Genomic DNA, 27070 nt, shown 5'->3' on the forward strand with positions numbered 1-27070 from the left:
GGTATGTTATAGAAAAAAACCAGAGGCCCTCTGTTCTTTGAGCATATTTTATTCTGATATAACTCCATTAGTGGCCTAACTTAGTGAACTGCAGTAGTATGAACTGATATGTGTTGTATCTAAGGCATTTCAAATGTGTTTTCACCCTCTTAACAAAGATAATTCACAATTTGTGTTCCATCGTTTATTTCAAATGTTACTATAATATATTTGTTACATTTATTTGGCATTGCCTACCCATTTTCCGTTTATTTGGAAATACCTACCCATTTTTACCAATTTCTCCTAACCACTTCTCAAATGAAAACTGATAAGCAACTTGGAAAAATAATTTTATATCATGACAGTAAAAATATAATGTGTATTATATTCTAATGTCCTGATAACTGACTCCTTCAGTGGGAAAAATGCTGAGAAATTTTAATTTCTCAGCACACACACATCTGCATTTCTAACAATGGCAAAACTCCTAGGAATGATTTTGAGCTTTCTTGGAAGAAGGACTCATACATAAAGGTCTAAATGTCTAATCAAGATAGCAAATTTTGGATATTCTTCGCCACATAAATATAGTCCCCTCTATTTTAAGATAGTTTTGATTCTAAGTAAGAATCTCCAGCAGCACTGATCTGATATCACTATGTACCAGGGAAACTGTTTTTGTTTACATTCATAGAAAAGGGAAAGAAAAGCACATTACTTATTAATATCTACTGAATTGTTTAAGAGGATTTTTAAGATACAAGTTAAAAGAATTTCATAATTTCAATTTCTCCTTTTCATTTAATAGTAGACATTCATTAGGACCCACACACTGTAATAAATTATAATAATTTCAAACAAGAATTAAATTACTAGGTACCTAGTGAAAGAGCCATTTTTTCTTAGGTACCCTGTAATCTAACTGTCAGATTTAAAATCTATTCCCAATCAACTCTTCACAACATTCACATTTATTCATCTATGCTAAATTAATAAAAGGTGTGAATAATACTGACAAAATTGATCATTATTGTTCATGTAGATTTAGAAAATTATAAGGTAATCTAAAATATAAAAGGAATTGAGGGAAACTATTACAGTTCTTATAAATAAATTCATCCTTTGCTATCTTTTTTTAAATCAGGAAAAATCTTCAACAAGAATTTATTGAGATTGACTAGCAAAGCTATTTAATAAATTGCACATTTCAGAACAGAACTACGTTTTTATTTCAAAAACTATTAAAAGTTGATGATGACTCTAATGCAACATGAAATTTCACCCAAAACCTTAAAACGTAATGCTGAAATACAAGAAAAACTACCCAATGTCAGCTTGAATGCAAATTTTTTGTAGGTTGAGCCTGGGGTGTGCCAAGCACCTTCCACGAGGTCCTGAGTGAGCTCAGGTAACATGGAAATAAATGGGAATTGGGGTCACCCAGAATCCCTTGGAATCCAGACCTGACCGAATTTCCCAAACACAGGCTGAGCATCCCTCCTCTTTATCTGTGTGAACAGCTATCCAAGGGGACAGCACTCTCCAAGGTGTTACACACCCATCTTTCCTTACACACACACTTCCCAGCACCCAGAAGTACCCACTGGATGCTCCCCCTGCTCCAGGAAAACCAGAGGCAGTGTCTGTATCAGGCTCTCCTGTCCTTTGCACATTTGCAGTAATTCCTGCCATCTAACCTCGCTGACCCTCTCCCCCCTGACGGGGATCCCTGCAGATAAAGTAAAGCATGTCAACATCTGTTCCCATTCACACCGATTTTAATTTACAAAAAGAGCTTTGCTATTTTCAGAGCAGGCTCCAGAGCACAATGACAGATTTAAGGCCTTTAATGGGGTTGCGTTTTGAGTGTGTCAGCGTTTCAGACTCACCAGGACTTGATTCTAAGGGGCTGCACCAAAGGGAGCTGCAGGGTTTGGGGAGCCACAGAAAGGGTGTTCTCCTCACTCCCATGCTATTTACCTACAAACCAGCTGGCCAAGTTGTCTGTGCTTAACAAAGCCCTCCATTTGCTGCTTGGACCAGAAATTGGAGGTCCAGAGCACCAGGGGTACAATTCCTTCCCTTCCCATTTTCGCTCCATTCACTCCTTCTGCCACCACACAGCTTTCTGAAACTCACCATTATTACTGGGGGGATGTTTTCCAAACTGCTTTCTCCTTACAGAGGTCTGTTCTTAATGACTTTTGAAACCACTGCTTTTTGTGAAAGCATAACCAGGCCAAAGCACTGTGTGGTTTTGGGGTTTGGTGGTTTAAAAAAAAACCACAGCACAGTCCTTGGCCCCTCCTGCTCTATTACAAATACTGCAATAAGTAACCATCAGTTTTCCAAAGTTCTTTTAACTGGACATTATGTATCAATCACCCTTGTAAATCTAAAGCACTTTTGCATCCCACTAGAAAGTTGCAGAGCTGAGGATCCCAGTGTTACAAAAACAATTCACTGAGTTGAGGGAATTCCTACTGACTCAAAATATATGGTTTTTTTTTTACATTTCCTCAAGAGGGTTTCGAGGTTTTTTTTAAAAGACATACAATATGAAGGACAACTTGGAGAAACAATGCACAAGTTGTGTTGTAATCACAGAACAGCTAAGACATGAGCAGCTGAGCAGAAGGAAGATGGGCAGTGGAATGCCATACAGTAATCAGCACTGTTGACTAATCAGAATTTGAGACACTAGAAGGTAATAAGGGTATTATAAAGAATGGCTTATTGAAGGAGCAGCTGTTTATGTGTAGCTCACTGTTTAAATGAATTCCACTAGATTGCCATGGTATGTTTTGGTTAAAAAAAAGTTTTACTCCAAAAAGAAAAAGGAAAAAAAAAAAAAAGAAGAAAAGACAAAGATGTATCAGGAAGGGCAAGCACAAGGGAATAAATATCTGGGTATCATGGCCACAAGTACATAAATAGAAGCACTTCTCTAGGTACTGGGGACCTCTAAAAAAATGACATAAATTCAGTGGCCCTGGAAGTTACAAAAGAATATTCATTACTTAGGCAAAGCTTAAATGTCATCTTTGTTAGCCTCAACCACTGAGCGTTGTTGCCATGGGCACAAGAGCTGAGGTGGTTATGGAGGGTAATAGACAAAGAGGAAAAAACCAAGGGAAAGTATAACTAAAACCAACTACAGAGCCATTTTAAGACATTTATATTTGCAGCAGCAGCCAATAAACACAATAAATAAATTCAGCCTCATTTACAAAAAAAAAAAAGCCAATTTTAATATCCCTCCCCATAAACATAGTAATAAAATAGTGCTATGATCTCAACTAGGAAAATCTAATTAAATAATGTAAAAAGACCAAAAATAGAAACAATATTCAAAATCACACAAGAGAAAGCAACAACTCACCATAATTCTCAGAGAATAATCATGTTCAAATCTATGTGCCATAGGGTTGTTCAACAGTTTTTTTGTTTTGTTTTGTTTGCTTGTTTGTTTTCAGAAACCAAGTTACAGTTTTGCTTTTAAAAATACCTTTGAAGACTTGGGAGCAGGAAGGAGACTGCCTAATTGTAGTGGAAATTTATCATAATCCATTATTTAAAATATTCCACTTTGGACAGCAAGGGCTTGGTAATATTTAAAAGCAGTCAGCAAGAAGTGGAAACTCTGGTATCTTTTGTAACAGTTCACATGTCAGACTGGCAAAGTGCCCGCAGTGTACGGCAGAAAAATCTATTTAATGTCTGCCCCACAAGGCGACATGAGGCTTGATTGGCAGAAAGCAGAGAGTGGCTTTTGATCATGTGTCCTAACAAGCAGTTCCAGCTCCTGTCTCCTCGGCTGAGCAGCTCCACATTACCTATTCAAACAGAAGTGACAGGCCACTGCACTACTCTTTGGCTCTAGTCTCACGCAGTGGGAGCTATGCTGGAGACAGAGCCACTGATTAAATATATCACTTTTTCAAGACAAGCAGGTTGTCTGAATCAAAGTTGGACAGAATAGACTCAACATTATTAAAAGAGGATATAAAACTGGAGTTGAGTGATGTTAGGCCAGTGTGTACAGCCTCAGGGATTCACAGACTGACAAGGGGAATAAGGAACAGCAGAACTCATAAAGCAGGGTCAGAAATTAGCTGTGACACCTTGGCCATTTTCCCATCACTTCAGGGCCACTGTGTTTCAAATCCTGTAGTCTCTTTTTTGGCCTTTTTTTTTAATGATTTTGTGTGAGGAAAGGAGGAAGGGGGGGTGTAAAAATCGTTAACTAGCGAAAGTTGCAAATTGCAGTTTTACAATTAGATATAAAACATTAGCCATATTTTGCCACCTAATACACAGTGTTTTCTAATTAGATTGTGGCTTTTCCCCTTGTATTCTCATCAGCCAAATTATTGTCATCAAATAATTTGTTGATACAGCACTGGCTACCCTTGCTCTAAGGAATAACCGAAAGCTGGGGAAAATGGCTGAATAGAGATGCTTATTACATTGCCTTGTTAGTTCATTAACAAATTGGTTTGATTTTTGAGGTCATATGTCTGGCCACTGTCTGTTGTGTTACCTGATACACAGACACAAAAGGGCAACAGACACGATTCTTTGTCTAGTTATTATATCACAGAAACACCAGATACACTGAAACCTAGAGGAACCAATGCTCCAACTAAATTTTTAATTACAAGTATAACTGCAGATGTAACAAAATCTATTAACAAAGCTGCCACAACCCCATTTAAACAGCTAAAAACACAAACAGGCCACAGAGGGAACAGAGGCTGAGGCAAAAGAAGCTTATTTTACTTAGTGATGAGTGTGCATGCCAGATCTACAAAATTATTTCTGGGCTATTCAAAGCTCTGTGAAAAAATATTTAAATTATGATACAAAATCTTGACAGATTTTTTCCAGAACTACTCCTGCAGTAATTCTGTTGAAATTAATAGAGTCACCTCAGGAATAAACTTGGTTCAATATTTATTTTTCACTACGGCAAGTTCTGACATTTTAACAAACCTCTGCCCGATGTGTTAGTTTTTGTTTCACTGTAAATATTTAAAAGTAATCTGCTTGTTACATATTTAAGATACGATAAGGGCTGCTAAGACCTACACTGAGAAGCAGAGCTGTTTTAAATATTGAATATGCAGGTAAATCTTAAGATAGAGTAGAAAGACCCGAATCCTGTCCTCATGCATATCCTGTAACACACACAGCAGAGCTATAAATGCAAAGAGAATTCATTCTTAAGGTGGTGTTACACTAAGAAATTCAGTGCAGAGCCCTTAATGGTTTTGGTGCCACTGCAGGCTCTCTAGGCTGTAGTGCTCAGACTTCTTCCAGATGGGTGAAAGAGCCTGCTTGCTTCAACATTGTCAAACAAATAAAAGACAGAAGAGTATTCAAGATGGGGCTTTTTAGGTTCAGTGGAGATCATGATTTACCGTAGAGGGTGATGTCACATCAAGTTCTTTAAGAAATGTGAGCAGGCAGCGGTGCATTATAGCTTCATGTCAAAATATGGCAAATGGTTATGTAAAGCATTAAGTAAAGCAGTTAACAAAAAGGAAGATGAAAATAAACAGCCATTCATACATAGGGCACTGTGCCCAGGAACTCTGGGCACCTATGTAAGTAAAACTAAAAATATATTATGATTAATAAAAGAAAACAGCTATTAGATACATTCCAAAATGCTAGGCTGTAGAACAAGACATTTTGGCACAGCTTTACCGATTGGCAGCCCACGTTAAAGACAGACCCAAGACTGCAACAGAGTGAGTGCTGCTCGTCAGGACTGAGCAGTGCTAACAGGAGCTCTCTGCAGATGTTTACACAGTATTTGCCCTCAAGACTATATTTAACAGGGATTTTTGCGCTTTTTTTTCAGCAATATCACAATCTGAACCTTACAAAAACACCACCACTTCTTTATGTTATTAAAGCAGGACAGAAGAGGGTGGATTTTGACACATTAACAACTGCTTCATTTTGGAGATCAACGTGCCAATGAGCAAATAAGGAAGAAGCCTGGCTACAAACAGGGATTGAAGGATTCCTCACAGTCCAAAATACACTTGTGAAGCACAGAAATATGTCGTTCAGAACACTGAATTGTGGTTTTAGTCTTGGTTTTTGCTTTGTGCTTATCAGCTCTACACGGGGAAGTGAGAGAAGAGACACAAGGCTAAAACTCAAACGATGCCAATGAACAGGACTCTGCCAAGGCTTGAGCAGACACCACTGAAGTTCAGGAAGCATCAGGAAGTTCATTATTAAAGCCCCTCTTGGCTTTAAAGCAGAGCTCAGTTGCACAGAGCAGAAGTAGTGGCCTTAAATAAAACATATTTGAGACCTCTCTTAGGGTGCTGTGTCCAGTTCTGGGCTCCCCAGCACAGGAAAGACGGACTGGAGAGAGTCCAGGAATGAGCACACAGCAACCAAGTATCTGCAGCATCTTGCACATGAAGGGGGGCTGGGAGCACCTTGAGTGCTCAGGCTGGGAAAGAGCAGTTTCCAGGGGGTGACAGATAAATATCTGATGGCAGGAGCAAAGACAGACCCATGCTCTTCTCAGTGGTGCCCAGTGGCAAGCCCAGAGAATAAGGGAACAAAGGGGAAAATGGGAAATTCCCTTGAAACATAAGAAAGCCCTTTCTTATTGTAAGGATGACCCAACACTGAACAGGCTGAGGAGTTGAGAGCCTTGGAGATGGTCAAAAACTGGCAGGACATGGCTGTGAACAGCCTGCTGCAGGCTGTCCTGCCCTGTGCAGAGGGCTGGCAGCAGATGATCGCAAGCAGTGCCTTCCCACTTCAGCCACTCTGATTCCCTGATCCTGTGGAACCAGCAGCTAACTGAGAGCAGGAGAGCACAGACTGCCACTGAAATAAACACAGGAAGGCTCTTTCTCGTGTTGGCTGATAGACTCAAAACAAGAAAGCTGTTTTTAATGATGACATCCCAAATTTTATGATGCTGAACCGAGCAGTTCTTTGTAAAAGGGATAAATTCAAAAGCCAATTTCCTCCCTCACACTGTAAAACACTCTAGAAGATTTCCAATTTTTTTAAGCTCAAATTCTTCCCATTAAAAATTTCAGTGGAAATAAAATTGTAAAAAAAAAAATCAAACAAACCTTAAATGAAGTAATATTTTAAATAGAAAAAAATTAACTACTTTTTTTCCTCTCTAATTCTTACTCATATTTAACAATACACAAAAGCAACACTGATGTTGAACGGATTTAGTCTCCCTGTTAAGAATATTTGTTTGGGGTTAATTAGCACGGTTGAAGACTAATCCTAATAATTGTTTGTTGCTTCCACTGGAGGCAGGTTTCCCTCACAAACGAAGTGGCATCTTGGAGTTTCAGACTGAAACTCAGAGGTGAGAGTAGCTACTCTCTCCACTGGATGAACAAGTCAGCCTGAGCATGCAGCTGCCTCGTGCAGCCAGGCAGCAAGTGCCTCTCTCTCTCCTGTGGCAACCAAATAAAGTTGTCAAAATTATTTTTAAATAATGATAGGGTATCTAAACCAAATACTGTATAGAAAAATAAGGAATATATCAGCATTTAAAATGTATATGCTGCTGAGCATTTTTACTGTCATTTCTTTAAGAAAAGCAGATCTAATTAGCTGTATCTCCAAAGTGTGTACCTAGCATTTTTATTATGTATTATAACATTTTGCTTAGAGTTGACATTTTTATTCTGACAAGCACTGTCTGGAGAGCTCTCAATAAATAATACATTTACAATTTTCAGTAAATAAGCACTGGACACAAATCGTTATCCTTACTTACAGCTGCCCCTCTCTAATAGTGCTTTTACAAGTAAGGTGACTATTCAGTCTAATGCAATACTCTCAGTGCTGGGAAGATATTTTCATTCATTACCCCAGTCACAAGCACTTAAAGCACTTTTAGGCCCTGTTGCAAAACAGCAGGAATGGCAAGGCACGACCAACTAAAACTAAAGCTCATCACTAGAGAAATCTGTGGCCATTCTCCCTCCAGAACTTGGAAAACACAATGGCATACGAGATCAGCCATGTTCAAGCCCTATTTTTCCCTTGTATCCTTATATTTACATTAGTAATTTTAGGAAGAGAAGTATCAGAGTCTAGTGCCTACTGTTAACTTGCTGACTGCAAAATGTATTTCAATTGCCATTTAAAAACATGATCTGATCATAATGTTATTTGTGCCACAGTACATCAGAAACCAATGAAGTTTGAATTTATTTTTCTGCTGCCAAGATCATGCAACTGAAGCAACTCTCCATATTTTTACAGCTATTTACTCACTTATACTCTCTACCACAGAGCTCATTTTCAGTTGTACCTATTCATACTGCTCTTGCCTTTTTTACTGCCCATAGGAAAAAAGCTGGCTTTTAAGATGTGCTTTGTTAATAATACTTTCACAATAATAACATACAAATAGTGTAAAGATAGCAGATGCTTAACCATGTCTAAAAAGAAGACAAAAGTGTAGAGGAGCATACTGAAGAAAATTATATCAGACGGAAACATTGAGACAATTTAACACTCAATAAAAATAAATTAAATTGTATCTAACATTGACGAATGTCAGAATTGACAGGTTATAGTGAGATTAAAGAAAAAGTAAAAATGAGATGATCCCTGAAGATAAGGCATTGGAAAACACATCACTGGGGAGGAACTGACTGGAAAGGTCAGTAGATGCTGGCAAAGAGGTTTCAGCCTTTTTCAGTATTATCTAGCCTGGTTTACAGCTCAAGTTTAGAGGCAATGAGAACAGGTTCAAGGCACATTTGTTCCAATGAAAAGGACTTTACTCATCTCACATAATCTGGGTTGAATAAAGATGTTCCTTCAATGTAATGTACACATCTCAAAATGGTGAAAGCAAACACCTGCCCAAAAATACAGAATGTTCATGGTGAGAATGGATGTTTCAATCTTATGAAATGAGTCCTGAATTTCAGACTCTTCCCCTATCAGGATCAACTCAGTTTACCAGCAAAAGCCACAATCTTGTGCAAAAGCCACAAAACAAGTGCAAAGCTTCAAAAAGAGAACAACCTGCATTGGGAAACCAAACCTCCAGAAAAGCAGAAGCTCCATAAAATTCCATGGATCCTACACCTAGGCTAGATTAATGTCTGATGGTAACCAAGGTGCATATTTTCCTGACAGGTTCACAAGTGGCTACCATCGGATTCACCAGTTGCTTTTTGATGATCCTGAATAAGAACTAAGAACAGAAGGGACATGAAAACCTCTTAGCAAAACAGTCTACATAATCTATCATCTTATTCATGTAGATCTCATTCTCCATGATATCATAAAACTGTGCTATTCTCCCTTTGTGTGCCATGAGTGAATTTCAGAACGAAGAAAAGAGAAGTTTTCAAATGTAACATGAGGCATACTGAAAAGTGCTGAAAAATTCCTATATCCACACAGAACCTGTGAGTAATGATTAGAATCTCAAATTCTAACTACAAGACTGGGTAATACTGCATTGTAGACAGCCAGATACATATATAGATGAGGTGGAAAGATGACAATTAGTGCCAATTTCTTAAATAAAAATTGTGAGATAGCATTTAACCACAAAATTCTACTCTGAAAGATTTAAAGGATATAAGAAAGTAAAAAAATTAAAACTGCATAAATTCTCAGTCAGAATGATAAAGAAAAGTACAAGACAAAATATTAATGACCAGGAGTATGGTTACAGAGACTGAGTCTCTCCTTGCAAAAAAATGAAATTATTGAAACATATGTTGCATTCTAAATGTCATTAAATGAAAGTTCATTAATGGTCTAAATTTCTGATACAAAAATCAAATACAACAGACAGAATAAAAATCTATCTATGCATCTCCTTTTAGTTACCAGGAAAATAACCCTAGAAAACACTTGCTTTGTGTTATGTTCCTAAAATGTCCAAAATTACTTTAACACATTAAGACATAGGAATTCACTGTACACTTCAGCAAGTGAATTCTTAGGAATTTTATGATCTATAAAACTTGTATAAATAGAAAAATGTTTTTTTCTAAAGCAGCAGCATATATTGCAATGAAAAAGAGTGACCAATGTGATTTTACGAAGAAAACTGGAATTTAAAAAAAGAGAGAAATAGTAAGTTGCATTTAATTACATGGTAAGGAGGTAAATAATTGAAGAAAACAGCTATTTAGGAAAATGTGCTTCATATCTCTCCTCTAACTTGGTCTGAGTCATCTATTTATTTTCTGGACATTTGAGCTTTTGTGTTTTTATTTTGGAAGCATGTTTGGAGTTTAGAAGAAAAATTCCTTTTCTTAGATGCCACCACATATGGCTTCCAACAAAAAGTAAATAAAAGTATTAAATTAACCATGTGTATAACTGATTGATAATTTTCTCAGCAAAAGTGATTTTTAAGAAGAAAAGGGAAACACAATGAGGGTGACACAGAGCAGCTATGGCAGGGTTTTTCAAAGGTGAGGAAAGGATTTTGAAGAAGGTGAGCTTTTTCATATCCAAAGGGCTTGTTTCAGAGAAGAATGCCAGCGACCATTTGCAAATTTCATAGCTATCACAGAAAAGAGACCAGCAGTATTAACTCATTTTTATCAATTACTTTGAATAATCCTAACACCAAAATCCAGTAACACTTTTAAGGGCTTGAAATGGAACAAAATATATGTAACAACCAAAAAAAGAAGGAATAAAAAGAATAAAGAACAAAGGTCTATAAGTGCCAAGGGCATTAGGACAGCCAGGGATCTACATTCATCAGTGGAAAGTGTGGATATTCAGCCCAGCACAAGACACATAACTTGAATTAAATCTCTGCAAAAATTATGGAAAACATTTAAAAATTGTTACTGACAAATGGTCAGCAGTTCACTTCTAGGACTGATCTACCAAAGAGAATTGCTGACATGTAATGTCCTCAAAGCATTTGCTTAAAACTATACTAGAAAAGTGTACATGTGTGTACTCTGTCCTCAGCTGTGGCAGGCTTAAAATGAAGAATACAAAATAAAAACTCTCCATTCATTTAATACAATATAATACACACAGATTCTAAAAAAGGAACCCAAAACAACCATAAATTTTAATAAAACAAACAACACCTAAAAAAAAAAATTTGCAACCAAAATGATTTGCCAAGATCCACATATATGACACTGTGTGTGAAAGCTTAAGTTTCTTTACTTCCCAAAGAAATTAACAGGAAATATGTGTATAAGTGTGTGCAATAATGCAATATACTGTCCTTACTGGAGTGATTGAAAATTTTATAGGGGACATATTAATCTATTTTAAGTCAATATAATAGAAAGCGTTCAATTGTTATTAACTCATGAAGCTGAAGGAAAAAGAAATAACTAAACACAAAAATCAGAAAAACTACCACTGCTGGGTAATATGGTAAGGTTTTACCTACTGCACATAGAATTAATAATACATTCCCTTAATTTTTAATTTAGATATCCACCCATAGATAGAGAGTACAAACAGGTGCACATGACAGAGAATAGATGGAAATTTATGAATATAGTACTCTTTATATAGAAGTTCATTATTCCATCATGCATACATAGAAATCTTTGATCTCTGAATGTTCAACTATGGTCTTCAAGGAGGAAACAAGAATGGGAAGCACTTTATAAAACGCTTGTGCTAGAACTGTGAACTGAGCTGGGTTGAAAAATGATACTGTATACATTGCTCAGAATCAAGGTCAAAAGTGAATTAGGAATGCAGGCCCTGAGTAATGAGGGCTTAGCACTTAGCAGAAATGACATGCCCAGTTTCCAGCTCAGAAGTGCCAGCTGACCTGCCAACCTAGCATTCCAGATCTGAAAGGGGGAAATCTGCTCTCCTCGCTACACGCAAGATGTGTACTACTAATTATTGCTCCTCGAGGCTTATGATGAAGTACAGTAGGATAGTTGTCTGGAAGCCAATTCTCAGCATAGAATTCAGGCAGCCCGGGCTGTAAATCTGTCTCACAGATGTAACATAAGCAATATTCAAAAAGAATAGTCTTTTACTTAAAGGGGATAGAAAAGAAGCAGTCAGACCATACTATCTAATAGAAACTCTTCATTTTGAGCTGTAAAGTCTAATACTTGATTACATACTGAAGGATACTTCCAAAGAAAAAAGCCAGTAAAACAATCCTTCGGCTCATAGAATAACTAAGATGAATATCCTGAAGTTATCCAAGAGGCCCTAGAGTCTAATGTTGTTGATTAAATTAGACACCTGTTCATTTCTGACCTCTTCTGTCTTATGAGAACACATGTCAGCAAAGTCTTTACATACTCAAATTAACTCTAAATATTTGTAGCATTCTTTTCTTTTTCAATTACAATTTTCTCATCAGTTTTCTCATTTCCAAACCATTACAAATTAAGACACAGGAATGCCTTAGTGTACAAAAATGCAAATACTGGACCATGAAGTAAAAAAAATAAATGTTGTTTATCCTGTAACGTTGGTAATCCTTGTTCAGACTACAAATAAAGCTAAAAACATACCTAAGGTATATTCCTGTGTGAGGCACCCATGCTCCCAGCACCATACACAAGACATGACACTGGCTGAAGCACTATTATTAAAGAGAGATTAAAACAGCTGTACATTATGCTGAAGCACTCACTCTTCCCTTTACAAACAGACGGTCCTGGATTACAAGCAGCACTTGACCATTTAAATCACTACAACAACCAGATTTAACCAGCTGGGCCATATTCTCTTAGGCAATGCCTGTTGACCTCCTCAGTCACAGCTGCTCAGATGAAATTCTCATTAGACAACTTATTTTCAGGAGCCAAAGGACTCTGATTAAATATATCTATTTAGACACGATAAAGTCTTCCAGTATATATTTCTTTTCCAGTGTTACGAGGTACAACAGAGACCACAAGTAGTATATACAAGCATAACAGACACTTAATATCTGAGAGTATAGCACAAAGCATTTAAGTATTTGACCTTAACAACCTGTATTTCTCAAATTCAGATGCTATAGACGGACTAGAAAGTTACCATGTAACAATATTAAAAGAGACTTTTAGCTGTGCTGGCTTGGGGGTTAGATCAGACTACTGGAATGCTTGAGTTCCTTACTCCACTTTTAACTCTACAATTAACTTGACATATGACTGTGTGCTAGCCCAAATCCCACAGCTACATCAGTGGTCATGGAGGTCATCTCTATAAAAGAGGCTAACATGAACTATTACATTCTTTTAAAGGAGACATGCAGGACTTAAAGCCTCACACCACAGTATACAGGAGAAACACACATCTTTTCCCCACTTCATTTATTAAACCAATATATGTTATTCTCTCTGTTTATTAAAAAGTCAGGAGGTGTTTTTCAATCTGAGTAAGCAATCTTGTGACAGGGCAGGACCTAGTACAAAAAGAGCTCCTCAATTGCATAGGTTGCCTACCATTTTAAGGGAAGAACTGCACAAAAACATATTTTAAAGGATGGATATTAAAGTGAATCATGAATGGTACATGTGTGATCAGGCTATTAACGAGGTTGTTTAATGGACAGTGTAAGATGGCAAAACAATTCATAATCTCAGACCACATTTCTCCAGCTGACTGCACAGAGCTAAAACCAAGTTCAGTCTGAAAATAGTTATGTTAAATCATTGTTTTAATCAAGTACAGAGAGTTTACTTCTTTTTAATTCAGAAAAACCTTTGAACACTAAAACAGGTATTCAAGTCTCTTCTAAGAATTTTGACATTCCTGGTCTACACAGAAAGTTATTAACATTGAACTTCCTAAGGGTAACACGATGAAGAATTTCCAATCCTCCTATTAATGATTTTTCTGTGTTATTTTATATGTTATCAGTCAGATAGTCATTAATTATTTTATGTTAAATGTAAGTAATTTTTTTTACTACAGAAAATGCCAGGTGAATCAAAAAGAACTTAACATAGAATCACAAAATCACCACAGAATAGCCTGAATTGGAAGAAACCTTAAAGATCACTAATTGCAACCCCACTGCTGGAGGCAGAGACACCTTTCACCAGATGAGGTTGCTCAGAGCTCCATCCAGCCTGACCTTAAACACTTCCAGGGCTGGAGCAGCCACAATTTCTCTGGGCAACCTGTGCCAGAACCTCACCACCCTCACAGCAAACAATTGTCTCCTAATATCTAATCTAAACCTAAACACGAAGATACAGTCAAATACCTTTGAAATTACAGGCAGACTTTAGAATACCTTCCCAATATAATGTAAACCATAAAAGGCAAGATTGTTTTATAGATCAAAAATGACCTTTATTTCTCAGCTGATGAGAACACACAGTGTGGAAGGCTCTGACTCAGAGACAGAGATCTCTCTGCTGTGCACTCTTAAAACAACCAGTGGATACTAACACAGGGGAAGCACAGAAAATCCTTGAGAATTCATACAAAAATAAGCTACGAAATGCTTGAATCTCTCCAGACAGATACTATGTTTAAACTCCTTGATGCACATTTTTATTAGCACACCATCCCATAGACTCCTGGGAAAGCCTTACCTGTGGTGTCAATATAATCAACAGCAACTTGAGCACTCCCTCAGCAAAGTACGAGCCAAGACCTTTGATTAGCATGGGGTGTCGAACGACTGCTGCTGACTGCAGAAAACAACTTCGCCAAAGTAATATTTAAAGTAGTTTTCCCAGTCGAACCAACAAATCTAAGAAAGCAATTTTTTAAAGAGTGATCTTTACAGCTGAAAACAGACAGATGGTAGTAAAGAATCTGGGACATTCTCTCTTTAGAGATGTTTCAGCAGCTTCAGAAAGGACACCTATAGAACACACTGGCATTTAACAATTATGCCAAGAAATTTGGAAACCTACTTCCATCACTACATGATTTTATCCCATATTTAAACATATTATTGTATCAGCTTCAATTTTAATTGAAATCTACATTGCTACACGGAGCCAAGGGAACTTAAAGTGCACTGTTTGAAGTGCACTGTGACCATACCATGAAATTGAGGAGTCAAAATAATTCTACACTCATTCATATTTCAAAGAATAAAACTACTCCCAAAGTTCTACTGCCTTGTGGCTCTGCTACATTATAAATATTCTTCCTGAGTTATTTTTAATGCCACCAAACAGAACTGAAAAATATCTTAGAGAATCCAGACAGATTATGCCTCCACACCTGTTTATCTATTTCAGAGCCTCCTGCTCTCACAACTTCCCTGATTCAATCTCATGTGTGAGCTCACAGACTAGAAGGTATTGTTGCAGAACCAAGCAAGACTTCTTTCTACTTGACATGGACACTTTCATGGTGAGGCCTGACTGTGTATATCAGACTTATACACTGATAAACTCACTCTCCAATTCTGTTTGTTTCTCACCATGACCAAATCCTAGCAAAATCAATGAAAGTATCTGAATAAGGGCTGACTACATAGACTGCCTCAGCACTCAAAGATTTGTCCTCATTTTTATCTCTGTTTTAATACTTGTAACAATATCTGAGGATACTGTTAAAAGAAATATTTCTTCATCTGTAATTCTAGCTATATGGGTCAGAATTATGTACTTTTACACTTAAAACTGTTTCCCATTCTCTCAGTTACAGATGCGGGGTCATTAAAGTGATGAAAGATGAGAATTTCCAAGGCAAAACAAACCAGCTCATGTTTTATTCATTCTTATTGTTAAAAACAAACATTTATCTTTTAAAAGAAAAAGAACAAATACAACTGAAGAATATCCCTCACAACTCTACAGCCAGTTAAGAATTCATCATAACCTTTCAAGTAAGAGTTGAGTTCTCACCAAATCCAACATTCTTGCTTTGACTCACGACTTTTTAAAGACAATTTTAAAAGTTTGTAAAAACTGGCATATTTGTCTAAAATCCCTAATGGATCTCAAACTACCATTGCCATGGAAACCTGTGAATAACTTTATCCTAGCCTTTGCCAATTACGCAGTTTTATGGCTCTCGATACCCAACACATCCTTTATGCCATAAAAATGACAGGATCGGGGGGTGAGGAAACTACATCAGTCTTATCCAGTGCATACCTTCTTGCTCAGTCCTGGTCATTTCTTCTAGTTTCTTCTGCTTCAGTGTGTCCACCACATCTGCTAGGCTTCCTTTGCGGCGTTCCGGCGTTCCAAAATTAACACTGGTCATTAGCTCGCTGCGGTCACGACCTCCTTCGTCGGGCTTGTTTGGTGAGGTAGAGGTATTTCGGAAGGAATATAGGGAACATAACTTATTACTCTCTGACTCCTGCAAAGAAACAAAACAATGTCAAAACATGGGCTATTCTCACGTGGCAGAAGGATCTCAGGCAGGTAAAAGCTGAAAGCATTATTTATTAGTCTGTTATATTAACAAGCTTACATCTATTCTTCACTTTATAAAATGAGCATTATTATTTGAATTTCTTCATTTCTGTGTTTTACATGGGCACTTTTTTTCCTTTAAGTCCAGTTCTCTTCATGTTTGTGACAATCATACTTCATGCCTGGGATACTCTTCATCAAGGATTTCCCAAGTCAGGAACAAGCCACTTCAACACTTTTTAACAATGTGTGTGTTAAGCTTTTACATTTTTCTTTAGTTCCTTAAGGACAAAACATGTAGCACCAGGAAAGAAAGTACAGACAAGGACAAATTATTCCTGGATAAATCCTCAGCTAATGGAAAACAGCATAACTTTACAACTAGAGAAAGCATTAGGCCAACAGTGACTGAGGGGCAAGGAATCTACCTCACAATTAAATAAGGTTTATGGTATGTGTCTATCCATGCTCATTCACTGCCCTTTAAATTAAATTTTTCTTAAAGAATGAAGGTTACAATGCTTCAAATAAACAGAAAGAGATGTTATTTTCAAGCCAACATAGGCAAGAATGAGCAAGGAAATGAGGTTATGGCAGAACAAGTCATTTATGCCAACACACAAGCACCAAGACTACATGTATCAGGTGTTATACAGTCAAAAACATAAAAGTATAAAGGGTTAATCTCCTTTGTCAACAGACAGTGCTTATTTGAGCAATTTTTTTTTAAAAAAGGTATCAAAAAGCAGTGAGTAATCACATTTCTCCTCAATTTTGTGATGTCACCCAAAAGTCAAGCCCTTCCTGAACTACTCTGGCTCAGATTCGTCATTCTCCCAGTCATAGTTTCAACATTCATTGCATCTCTACTTTCACAATTTCAGCTAAAGAGAGAAGTTGTTCTTGGATTTGTCCTCAAAAACTCAACCACAAGAATTCCTCACACATTTCCCCTTTCAAAATTACTCTTCTATTTTAATGTTTAATAATGCCAGGCTAGGAGTGCTAAACATTTGGGGTAAAAAACAACTTATTTTTTTGTTTTGTTTATGATATGCCTAGAAATGTATATTAGATTCTGTGAAACATACTTTCTTTAAAAGTAAAGAGCAATAATAGTGGCAACACATTTAAAAATTAGAGGATTATTAATAAATCTTGCCATAACCATTTTCACACTGCACAGTGATCCCCATAACAATAATACTCCTACTACTTTATGAGCTGAAAATCCCTATCTACAGGATACTAAGCAAACTTGTGTTAGGAAACACGCGTGGTGAAACACATTCTGAAGAAAGGCTAGAAAGCATTAACCATCAGCAACAACGTGAGACACAAATCTTTGCTTCAGTTTGGAGCAGATTAGGAAGTAGCTGTGCAATGTACCAGGAGGAGCAGCACCAACAGTGAGCAAGCAGGGTAACTCAGGGTTGGAGACTGTGCAGGAGGAGGTGGTGACACATCATCTCCAAACACAGCAGGCTGTGATCAGCACTGCTGCAGCCACAGGAGAAGGAGGCAGCACTTGCTAGGGAGGTTGCAAATGTATTTATTCACTAAGACAGGAAATTAGAAGACGCTATCTCATCCCAGTAGTAGCAGCACCCCATCAGCACAGTAGGAGGGACAGAAGTTTTGCAAGCACAAATAGAAAGAGAGGTGACATGGAATAAAAATTCTACCTTTGTTTTCTCAGCAAACAAACATTAATGAATTTTCCACTCCACCCATTTGTATTCATTGAAGAATCAAAGATCACAAAGAACAACAGTATCTTTGACCAGGTACAGAGATGAACTTCTTTAATTGCCTTTAAAATGGAAAGCTTTCATATATTTGTTTCTGAAAACTACTTTGTACTTTTCTTAAAACTTGGTCTTACAATGGAGATGAAAAGAGCATCTTCTAATATTTTTCAGCTGTAAAGCTGAATTTCTATAATCCTCAGTGAAGAATTAATACTACATATTGCCGCACTTTCGCCTCTGAAGACAACAGTATAAGAGCAATTTAGTAATTTTAAAGGAGTTTTTTTCTCAAGAGAGCAACATCCTCTTAAAGCACATGAAGCACATCCATCAGGCTCAATGCAGGGGTTTTCATGCTCTCAGCAAGGAACACTAAATCTATTGTTCAGGCCGGAAACAAGAAGATAAGGCAAATCTGTAGACCAAGTAGGAATAACGGAATGTTCTTCCTCCTGATAACCACTCCTGCTCCTCGTCTGGATGCATACATGGTCCAGCACAATGTTCCCTTGCTGTAATGAAGGACTCCCCTAGTCCTGCCTGTGTCAGGCAGCAAATTCACCCTTCTTTTCTCGCCCACAATACTGCAATATCCACGATGAAGATGGGAAAAGTTTAAACTCCACACAAATTATGCAGATTTATGGAATGGAGGCAGAATGACTGCCTTAGCAAGAATGAGGGTTCATCCAACTGATAATCTCTTTTATATTGCCAGTTTTGTGGATAATTAAAATATAGAATAAAAACAAAACAAAAAATGCATTCGTAATATTTTTGGTTCTGTTTAGACCTACAGCAGGTAGAGCAGGTTTTATTGACCTCATATTAATGTCTAACTAGACAGAACAAAACACGAGGGGGCAAGGGGAATATTCCTGTTACTTTGTTCTCTAGAAATTTGATTCAACTATATTTGAGGAGAACTTGCTACTGCAATATTTAGCTCATTGAAAATGAAATAACTGTTGCAGCAAAAGGATTTTAATTTTCATCACAGACCTTATAACCTTTTGCAGACCACTTGTCATGGCAACTCAGGTTAATGTCCCAGCACCTCACCCACCACAGTTACCTAAAAGTACAACTCACATCCATCAGATGCAGGCCTGGCTATCAAAAATTAATTTGCACTGACATTCACAAGCAGCACACAGAGGCCTTTTCAATACATCCTTGTGGCCCAGGTACCCTCTGAAAACAGTCTAGTGGATCGTGTGTGTTGTCTGAGACAAGAGGAATATCATCTCTGCAAGTTGTTAGGTAGTCCTCTTGCTCTGATGCATCATGTACTCTCCCTAGAAAGTCTGGAATTCAGATGGAAATGGACCACCATGCTCCCTAAGTTATGACAAGCCCATGAGTTCATGGTTAAGAAAGGAGAACTTGGTCCTGTGGAATATGAATATGGAACAATTCAATAAAGACATATCTCTTATCCTTAATAAGCTTTTCAAAGGAGAAATTCCCACTTTGTTTGACCTGAAGACAGAAAAGAAAGGATGTTATTAAGGGTTTTTTTTTCATGTATTTTCCAAGACCATGGAAGAGGAAGGAAAGACAAGTGCCTAGCCAAGATCAATTCAAATGTTTTCATTCTGCAAAATCCAAATGAGAAATCCATCGGCACTGATGAAAATTCTCCACACAAGTCAACTTCTCTCAGCATCACTAATAAAAATAAGAAAATCAACAATAGAATATGACTGATGTGAATACTCACTTAATGTATGTAAACACAATCTAGAGCCCAAATTCATGCAGTAGCTCCATAATACACTGGACAATTAACACAACCCTGAATTCTCAGGTTTAAAATTCATGCACTTCTGCAAAAATGGCACTTTAAGTCTGAACTTAAAATAAGTTCTTCAACACATGACATTTCCCTTTGAAAAATGCCCTTTCCAAGGTGTGCTATTCTTACAAATTTCAGTGATTTCCATGTGAGGAGGGGAAAAATATGGAAAATATAATCAGATAAATAGCAAGCATTTAGTCTATGGATAAAAGATTTAACACAAGGCATGCTGCTTTAGGATCCCACTCTATCTTTGCTGGATTTACAAACTATCCTCCCACTTACACACTGATTCTGGATAATTGTAGAGCTGTTTATGTCTGTACCAGAATGCACAAGGGATTGCACAGGGATTTTTGTCCATGACAATGGAAGCATTTCCTGGCTGGCCTCTAACAGTTGGCAAACCATACAATTTGAAGACATTTTATTATACAAAAAAACAAAAAAAAGAACAAATCTGAATGCTTAAACATGTACAATGATTTTGTATCTCAATCTTTCCTCTTTGCCTGTGTCAGATAACAATGTTTGAAGTTGAAAAGGTATTTATTTGCACAGATGACTAAGTCAGAAAATTTTACTGCTCAACATATGAAAAGAGAAACTCAGTCTTGACCATTATTTCAGCTGCTTGCTATTCAGGAGGGGCAAAATTGGGTCTATTTTTGAAATGTTAGGGTTTCATATCAAGGTAAATAAATGGCACTTTTCCTTCCTACATTCTCTTGCCAGCCCATTAGCACAGATCAAATTTTATTACTGATCATTCAACCCACTGTGGTTAGTGTTTTGACAAAACACTACTAGAACAACATATTAAATACCCATATATAGATGCTAAAATTTAAGGACTAAATTTCAAAGTGAACAAAACAGAGAAAAATAAATACACAAAAGACAGAAAACCCAAAATTAGCAAGGCATGGACACTACGGGTGACTCATTCATGGATAGATAGCCCATGCATGAAGTCATAGTTTACTTTTACTAAAACCTCCACCTTACTCCTGTGTCAATTGTTAAACAACATTAAGAATTCCAGCACAATACAGGAAAAGCTTTCCTAGGTCTATCCTTGGCCTTTTTCATGTTAGAGGGACAGTACCTTTTAACCAATCTCAAATTTTCTTGGAATATATGAGGTCCAACAACAGTTTCCTTAGTCTTATCATCTTTCCAGGCTGCCTGGTGTAAACCAGTGACCTGTTGGCCATTTCTTTTAGAGTTGCTGTGAATGGTTCAGCAGCTTTGGTAATGCCAGGAACAATTCTGAACAATTACAAACAGCTTGGTAAAAATAAAGATGGGGACTCTGTGACTACACACATGGTACTTTCTTCACACCCCACAGTAATTCCTTAAAAACTCTTACACTAAGATAATATGTAAAGATAGTTCAGTAGGCCTCTGACAAAATTATTTTTTAGCAAGTGCATTCATTAAATTTCACAAGTTACATGGGTTACAGTCTTCAAAAAGATAGCTGATAGTTTCTGTGCAAAGAAGTGAAAAGCCTTAAAGTTTTTTAGATTTCTTCTGTCGAAAAGGGATTGAACAAATAATTATAATTTTCTTGTTAGTGTAAAACAATATTTTCTTGTGTATTTAGATCCTAACAGTTTAAATAGTTCATTTTCCATCAGTGCTCCCGCTGGTTTTAACAGGATAAATGAGGCAGTACTGCTGGAATGATGAAAATAAAGGAATTGATCGTTGACCCAGTATTATTCATACTGGGAAGCTAATATTTACAGCAATACCTGCAAACTGAATAATGAGCCAACTTGGTCACCTTTTATGAAGTCCTTTCACTTCCAAAATAGAGCAAACAGACACAAAATTACAGTTCTGCTAGTGAAAGATTACAAGCTAAAAAGAAAATTCAACATTCTTGCTCCTTCCTCCAAATGACCAAAATAAAAAAATTGGGGGTGGGTGGGGCTGTATTTGGGGGTTGAGCTGCATCATCTGAGTTTGGGGACACCACAATCATGAGTGGAGATCTGGCTTGGGACAGACCTCACTTTGGTATCCTCCTAAGGGTTAAAGACAGCCCAACAGCCTGGTGAACTGGATTCTCTGCTCAGGAGTCCTAAACAGGGGGCAGTGCGCAGGGCTGTGGATTTTAATGGCAGTATTTATGTTTCACACAGGGAGGATGGATCCCCTGGAGCTCCCTGAAGGTGAGAAAAGAGGACACCTTGGGAAATGAAACTGTACGAAATCAGGGTCACAGTGTTAGTTAGCAATTTAATAATAACTGTGATCAACTTTGATTGAAAGTTGACGGCTGCAATCCCACTTAATAGCCAGAGAGAAAACTGTTTCTGTAAGAGTTCAACTGAAATCACAGGATGAATGGCCAAGTAGAAAGCAAATATTACTAACATAAAATGCGTTAGCTGAATTGCTTATTTCCATGTGGATGAGGCTTTTCTGTTATAAAGGGATATTTATCTGTCTCTGCATTGAATGGGACACATGTAAACACCCCAGGAAAGTTGGATATCCAGAGTGGTTTTGATTCCAAGTACTAGAGGCATGCTGGCACTTGGAACTAGTCTGGAGTTAACATATAATGAAAGCAAATGTTTACAAAATCATTTCCAATCACTACATTAAATATGGTTTCCCATTTTGAGGAATTTAATTAAATAGAATTAAAATAAATTAAAAATCTAAGTGATCATTTCCAATTCTCATCTGATTAAGAAAAAAACACAAAAGTTTTATTAAGAAAGATTTATTTAAATCCAAGGCTTGAGAATGACTGCTATGAGCTATTGAGAGAACATCATTTGTTAAGTCTCAGCAAATTATGCTAGTGGGAGGGCAAATGGCAAGTAATGGAATAAAGCCTCAAGTCTTTAACTCAGCATTTGCTCTGATAAAACTTACACTGATTTCACTGCCAAAGTATAGGCTGAAAACAATCTGTAAAAGGCTTGTATTTCATCTTTTATACAGATCTAAAAACCTCAAGGAGGAACAACACAACAGCAAGCTCTAAGCCAAGAAATAATATGCTAAATTGAGAATTCAAACAAAAAAATTAAAAAAGGAAATAACTAATTTAGATCAAAGCCTTAAAAATGAGATGTCATAATAATCAGGCATATATAATACAGGCCACTGGAAAACCAGCTGTCTGGAAAGAATAGGCAGGGCTTTTTGTCTCATGTAAAATACGACCACTTAATTGCAGCAATCCCTGCATACTCAGGTGTTACCTGCATACCAGGTAAACCAGCTTTGGGTACAGAGGTTTCAGAAGGTTACCATCTTTCAGCTTTGTGATTTAAAGCCCTCTCTTTACAAATGAGCAACGATTTGAAACACGTTGACAGGCATCTTGCTCCATTCCGCAAGAGAAAATCACCTCAAAATTTTTAAACACAATGACAAATAATTTCTGTATGGCAATGCACTCTCCCACAAATGATACACATAAACTCATGTATGCTTTGGTAAGAGTTAGATGCTAAGGATTTCCTTAATTATCCAAATACCATATGTCCTAACTCCCAGTGTTTAGGTTTGGTAATAAATCACAACAATATTGAGACTTTATGCCCTGCACTTTGGTTAAATGCTGTTATTAAGGAAAAAGTAATGGACAGCCATTTACAAAATGAGTATTTAGGCTTACATTTTCATCTAAACTGAAACTGAAGAAGCATTGTGATCAGTCCCAGCTGATTAGCAATGTTTACATCTTGGGTAAATAAAGACACATATTTTGTGATGCATGCTTGTCAGAAGCTGCCAAATAAAACAAGGATTGTGTGGCTTGGATATCCCAGACCACTTTGTATACATCCAGCTTCCCCCATTAGGTAATCTTAATTGTCCAGCTTATAAGTAGGTCTATTGTAAACATAAAAATAAAATTTGTCTTTATGTTTTTAGCAATATCAAATGCACATGAAAATCCTCTTTTGTATATAGTTACATGACACATATTACATGCTTTATGTTCCCCTTTCAGCATTTGCAGGGGAATGCATGCAGGAAACCAGCCTGCTGCACAGAGTACTTGTATTTTTTTAAGGTAAACACTGATGAAACATTTGGGAGATTGAAATAAAAACAAGACGTTTATGAGACATAAAGGTATCACATAAAATTGCTGTGAATTACAATAACATTGGCTGAATCCCAGAACAGATAATCCTTATAAACATGCAGGAATGTTGTAAACTGTATATGAATGTCAGTGATACAGTACATTAGGAGATTCATATTACGCTTGGTGCTGTGGAAGTCTCAGTCCCTGGGTTTTTCATAGCCTCAAAGATTAAAATAAATATATGTAGTATCTTTCCTTCCTCCATGAAGATATTTTATGTACACAGTTTTATTACGCTGAACAAAGATACCAAAGTCTGTTTTTTCTTGAGCTGTCAAAGTACAAAAGAAATGCAAAAAGTCCTTGCACAGATGTAGTAAAGTGCTGGATTTTATCTTTTGGCAGGTGCTCAATATGCAGCCCACATAATCACATGTTAATGACTGGAGTGTGTTAATCAGCATGCATACCTGATTCCTTCTTGCCCAAGGAAAAAAAAATTAACAATTTAGAACGTGTTAATGCTTCTACTTTTGAAAAAATTCATGTCAATATACAGAAGTGAATTAAAAAGTTTTCAGAAATTGCTTCATAAAAATAGGAAATGTTAAAATAGGAGAAAGGAATAAAATTACTACAGATTTAGATGAACATAAACCACAAGTCTTTTGCAGAGAACTCAGGTGATGATTAATTCTGTTTAAACACAGTTCACCCTAGAATATAGGGAAAGGTTTAAAATAAACCTTGCATTTGGAAAAGAAAAATTATACAATGTCAAAATGAAAATAAAACAACTATAACAAGCATGCCAACAAGAACAATTATTTGATTCTTTTTCAAATAAAGTTCAATTTTGCATTTCACCACCTCCATTAAGCACATTATCCTGCACACTTCCAGGGAATTGTTTTATTGTTTTTAACATGAAATGTTAACATCTTTTTATGCTAAAGCTAGTAAAACTAAACCCTTGATATTTCAAACCTTTAGGCATGTGCTTAACATTATAGTTGCTGGTAGTCCTAATAAAGTCAAGTTAAGCACATATCTGAATGCCTTCTGAATCAAAACATGCTTAAAAAAAATTAATTTTATCTTTTCTGCTGTATATTTCTCATAGGAGCTTATTTTATGGAAATATAAAATACCATATTCTCTGCTTTTTCACACCCTTTAATTTCAGCCAAAACTTTGTACCTATGCAATTATATATGTAGGTATTTATCTCTTTAGTTAGATAAAAATTCTAATGCACTACCTGGCATGCAGAAATAGTATCACAAGCAGACTAGAATTGCTTTAGATCATCACAAAACTCAGATTTGTACATGTAAATAACAGCTGCATGAGCAATTTAGCAGAAACAGAATTGCCAGAGTTTAGGGCATTTATATTTGATACATTTTATATGTTCATATTCAGTCCATAAAGGAACCAAAAATAAAATTTCAAAACATGCAATTGTATCTATAACTTTCAAGAATTTGAAGCCATGAATTTATATAACAAATTCACAGTGTTTAGCATATGTAAATGTTTTTCAATGATCTTCCCCAAACACCTGAGTTTATTTTCCTTAAAGGGAAGAACCTCAACATGAGAAGTTAATAACAAGGAGCAGGAGGTAGGAGCGTCAGGATTGTGCCTGTTTTATGTAGACACAGAAGCACTAAAATATTAAGACTTTTAGGATACCACCTATTTCTGTCTTTCTGATTCCAGCAGCTTTGCTAAAACTATATCAAGTTAAATTTGACACTTGGCGATTTAAAATTATTTTAAAAGGAACAAATACATGTGGTATTAATAGATCTTCAATTTTTCTGCTGCATCTATAAATCTGCTCTCACTACTGCTGAGATGTACATGCAGCCACAGTGGAGAGGTAGGAAGCCTTTCACTCCTTTGGCAAGAAGTCAACAAAAGACAGAGTCTTGACGTAATTAGGAAATATATGTTGCTGCTGCCATTTGTGATAAAATCCAACAAGATACAATTCGTTTCTAAATCCAAGTGGTCTCTGAATGATGTTGCCAAAGGTATAGGGAAGCACAGCATATATTTGGAGACAATTAGTTTTATTTGTGTATGTACATGTGTTTGGTTTCCCTCAGCCACAGGGAAATAACACCCATCCTTTAGACTGGATTTGCTGCAGGGGTTCCCCGAGAGAGTCCCTCACCTCCAAATAAGAGCAGAGCCAAAAAGATGAGCCTGCTCCCATTCAGGGCATGCACACACTGTCTCACTGACTAACACACTGCTAACCAGCTGCCCTGGGGCTGTGGGCAGGTGGGACAGCAGTGGGAAAAGAGTCCAGTGACAATGTCACATCACCACCTGCAGTGATCAGCACAGTGCCTGCAAGTTCCTCCCAACCCCTTTGTTTTGGGACTGCTCCATCTGGATGGGAGGTGAGAACTTACCTCTCTGTGGGTTTTTTTTACTGTTGGGAGCAGATGAGAAATTGCGCAACTTGGAGAAAGAGCCCAGACTATGTTAGGTTAAAGCTGCTAAAATTTATTATTCAGGAGACCCAAATCCAGCCTTAATGGTATGGGAATACACTACCCCATTCCTTAAAGAGGGTACAGTCACTTGTCCAACTAAATTTGCACTCTCTTGTTGACACTGCTTTCTCTTGATACTTCAGAGCAGAAATAAAAATCTCTGTGATTTAACTCACAGGCTGTGTGGGATCCTGTATGAAGATGGGGGCTTTTCCTGGTTCCCCAATGAACAAAGCACAAACTATTATTCTCCAGTTCTTTATGTATCAAATAATAAATATATTACTGGGATACAAAAATTCCATTACTATTAAATTTAGCAAGATTAAGTATTTTTGGCTTTCCCTGCTCGTCCTCTCTCAGTCTGTGACTTTAACATAGACAGATTTTGGATGCAATCTGACAATTTGACTGCATTTCTTGCCTGCTCCTCACTGTCCATTGGTGAAAGCACGATACTTTCACCATTATCTTAGTACCACTTTGCCCTCTTCCCTACAGTTTACCAAAACAAATAGATATGGCTTTAGCCTAGATTAGATTTTATTTTCTCGTAGGGCTACAATCAGCAATAAATACCCATACACCCAGGTATTTTTATACTAGGTTACAGTTAGAAACGT

At 36.9% G+C, this 27070-nt stretch overlaps 1 protein-coding gene across 12 annotated transcripts in view; it reads right to left on the bottom strand.

Moving 5' to 3' along the window:
• Window positions 1–27070, bottom strand: part of SOX6 (SRY-box transcription factor 6) — a 366784-nt gene that overhangs the window by 194556 nt on the left and 145158 nt on the right. For all 12 annotated transcript variants that reach the window (XM_085063213.1, XM_085063212.1, XM_085063211.1 and 9 more), the window contains one exon: window positions 16044–16254. In XM_085063213.1, coding sequence (XP_084919339.1) covers window positions 16044–16254 — 211 coding nt within the window. The remainder of the gene's footprint in view (window positions 1–16043; window positions 16255–27070) is intronic.

This window comes from Lichenostomus cassidix, chromosome 5 (genome assembly GCF_008360975.1).
Source record: "Lichenostomus cassidix isolate B80296 chromosome 5, HeHo_3.0, whole genome shotgun sequence".
Lineage (NCBI taxonomy): Eukaryota > Metazoa > Chordata > Aves > Passeriformes > Meliphagidae > Lichenostomus > Lichenostomus cassidix.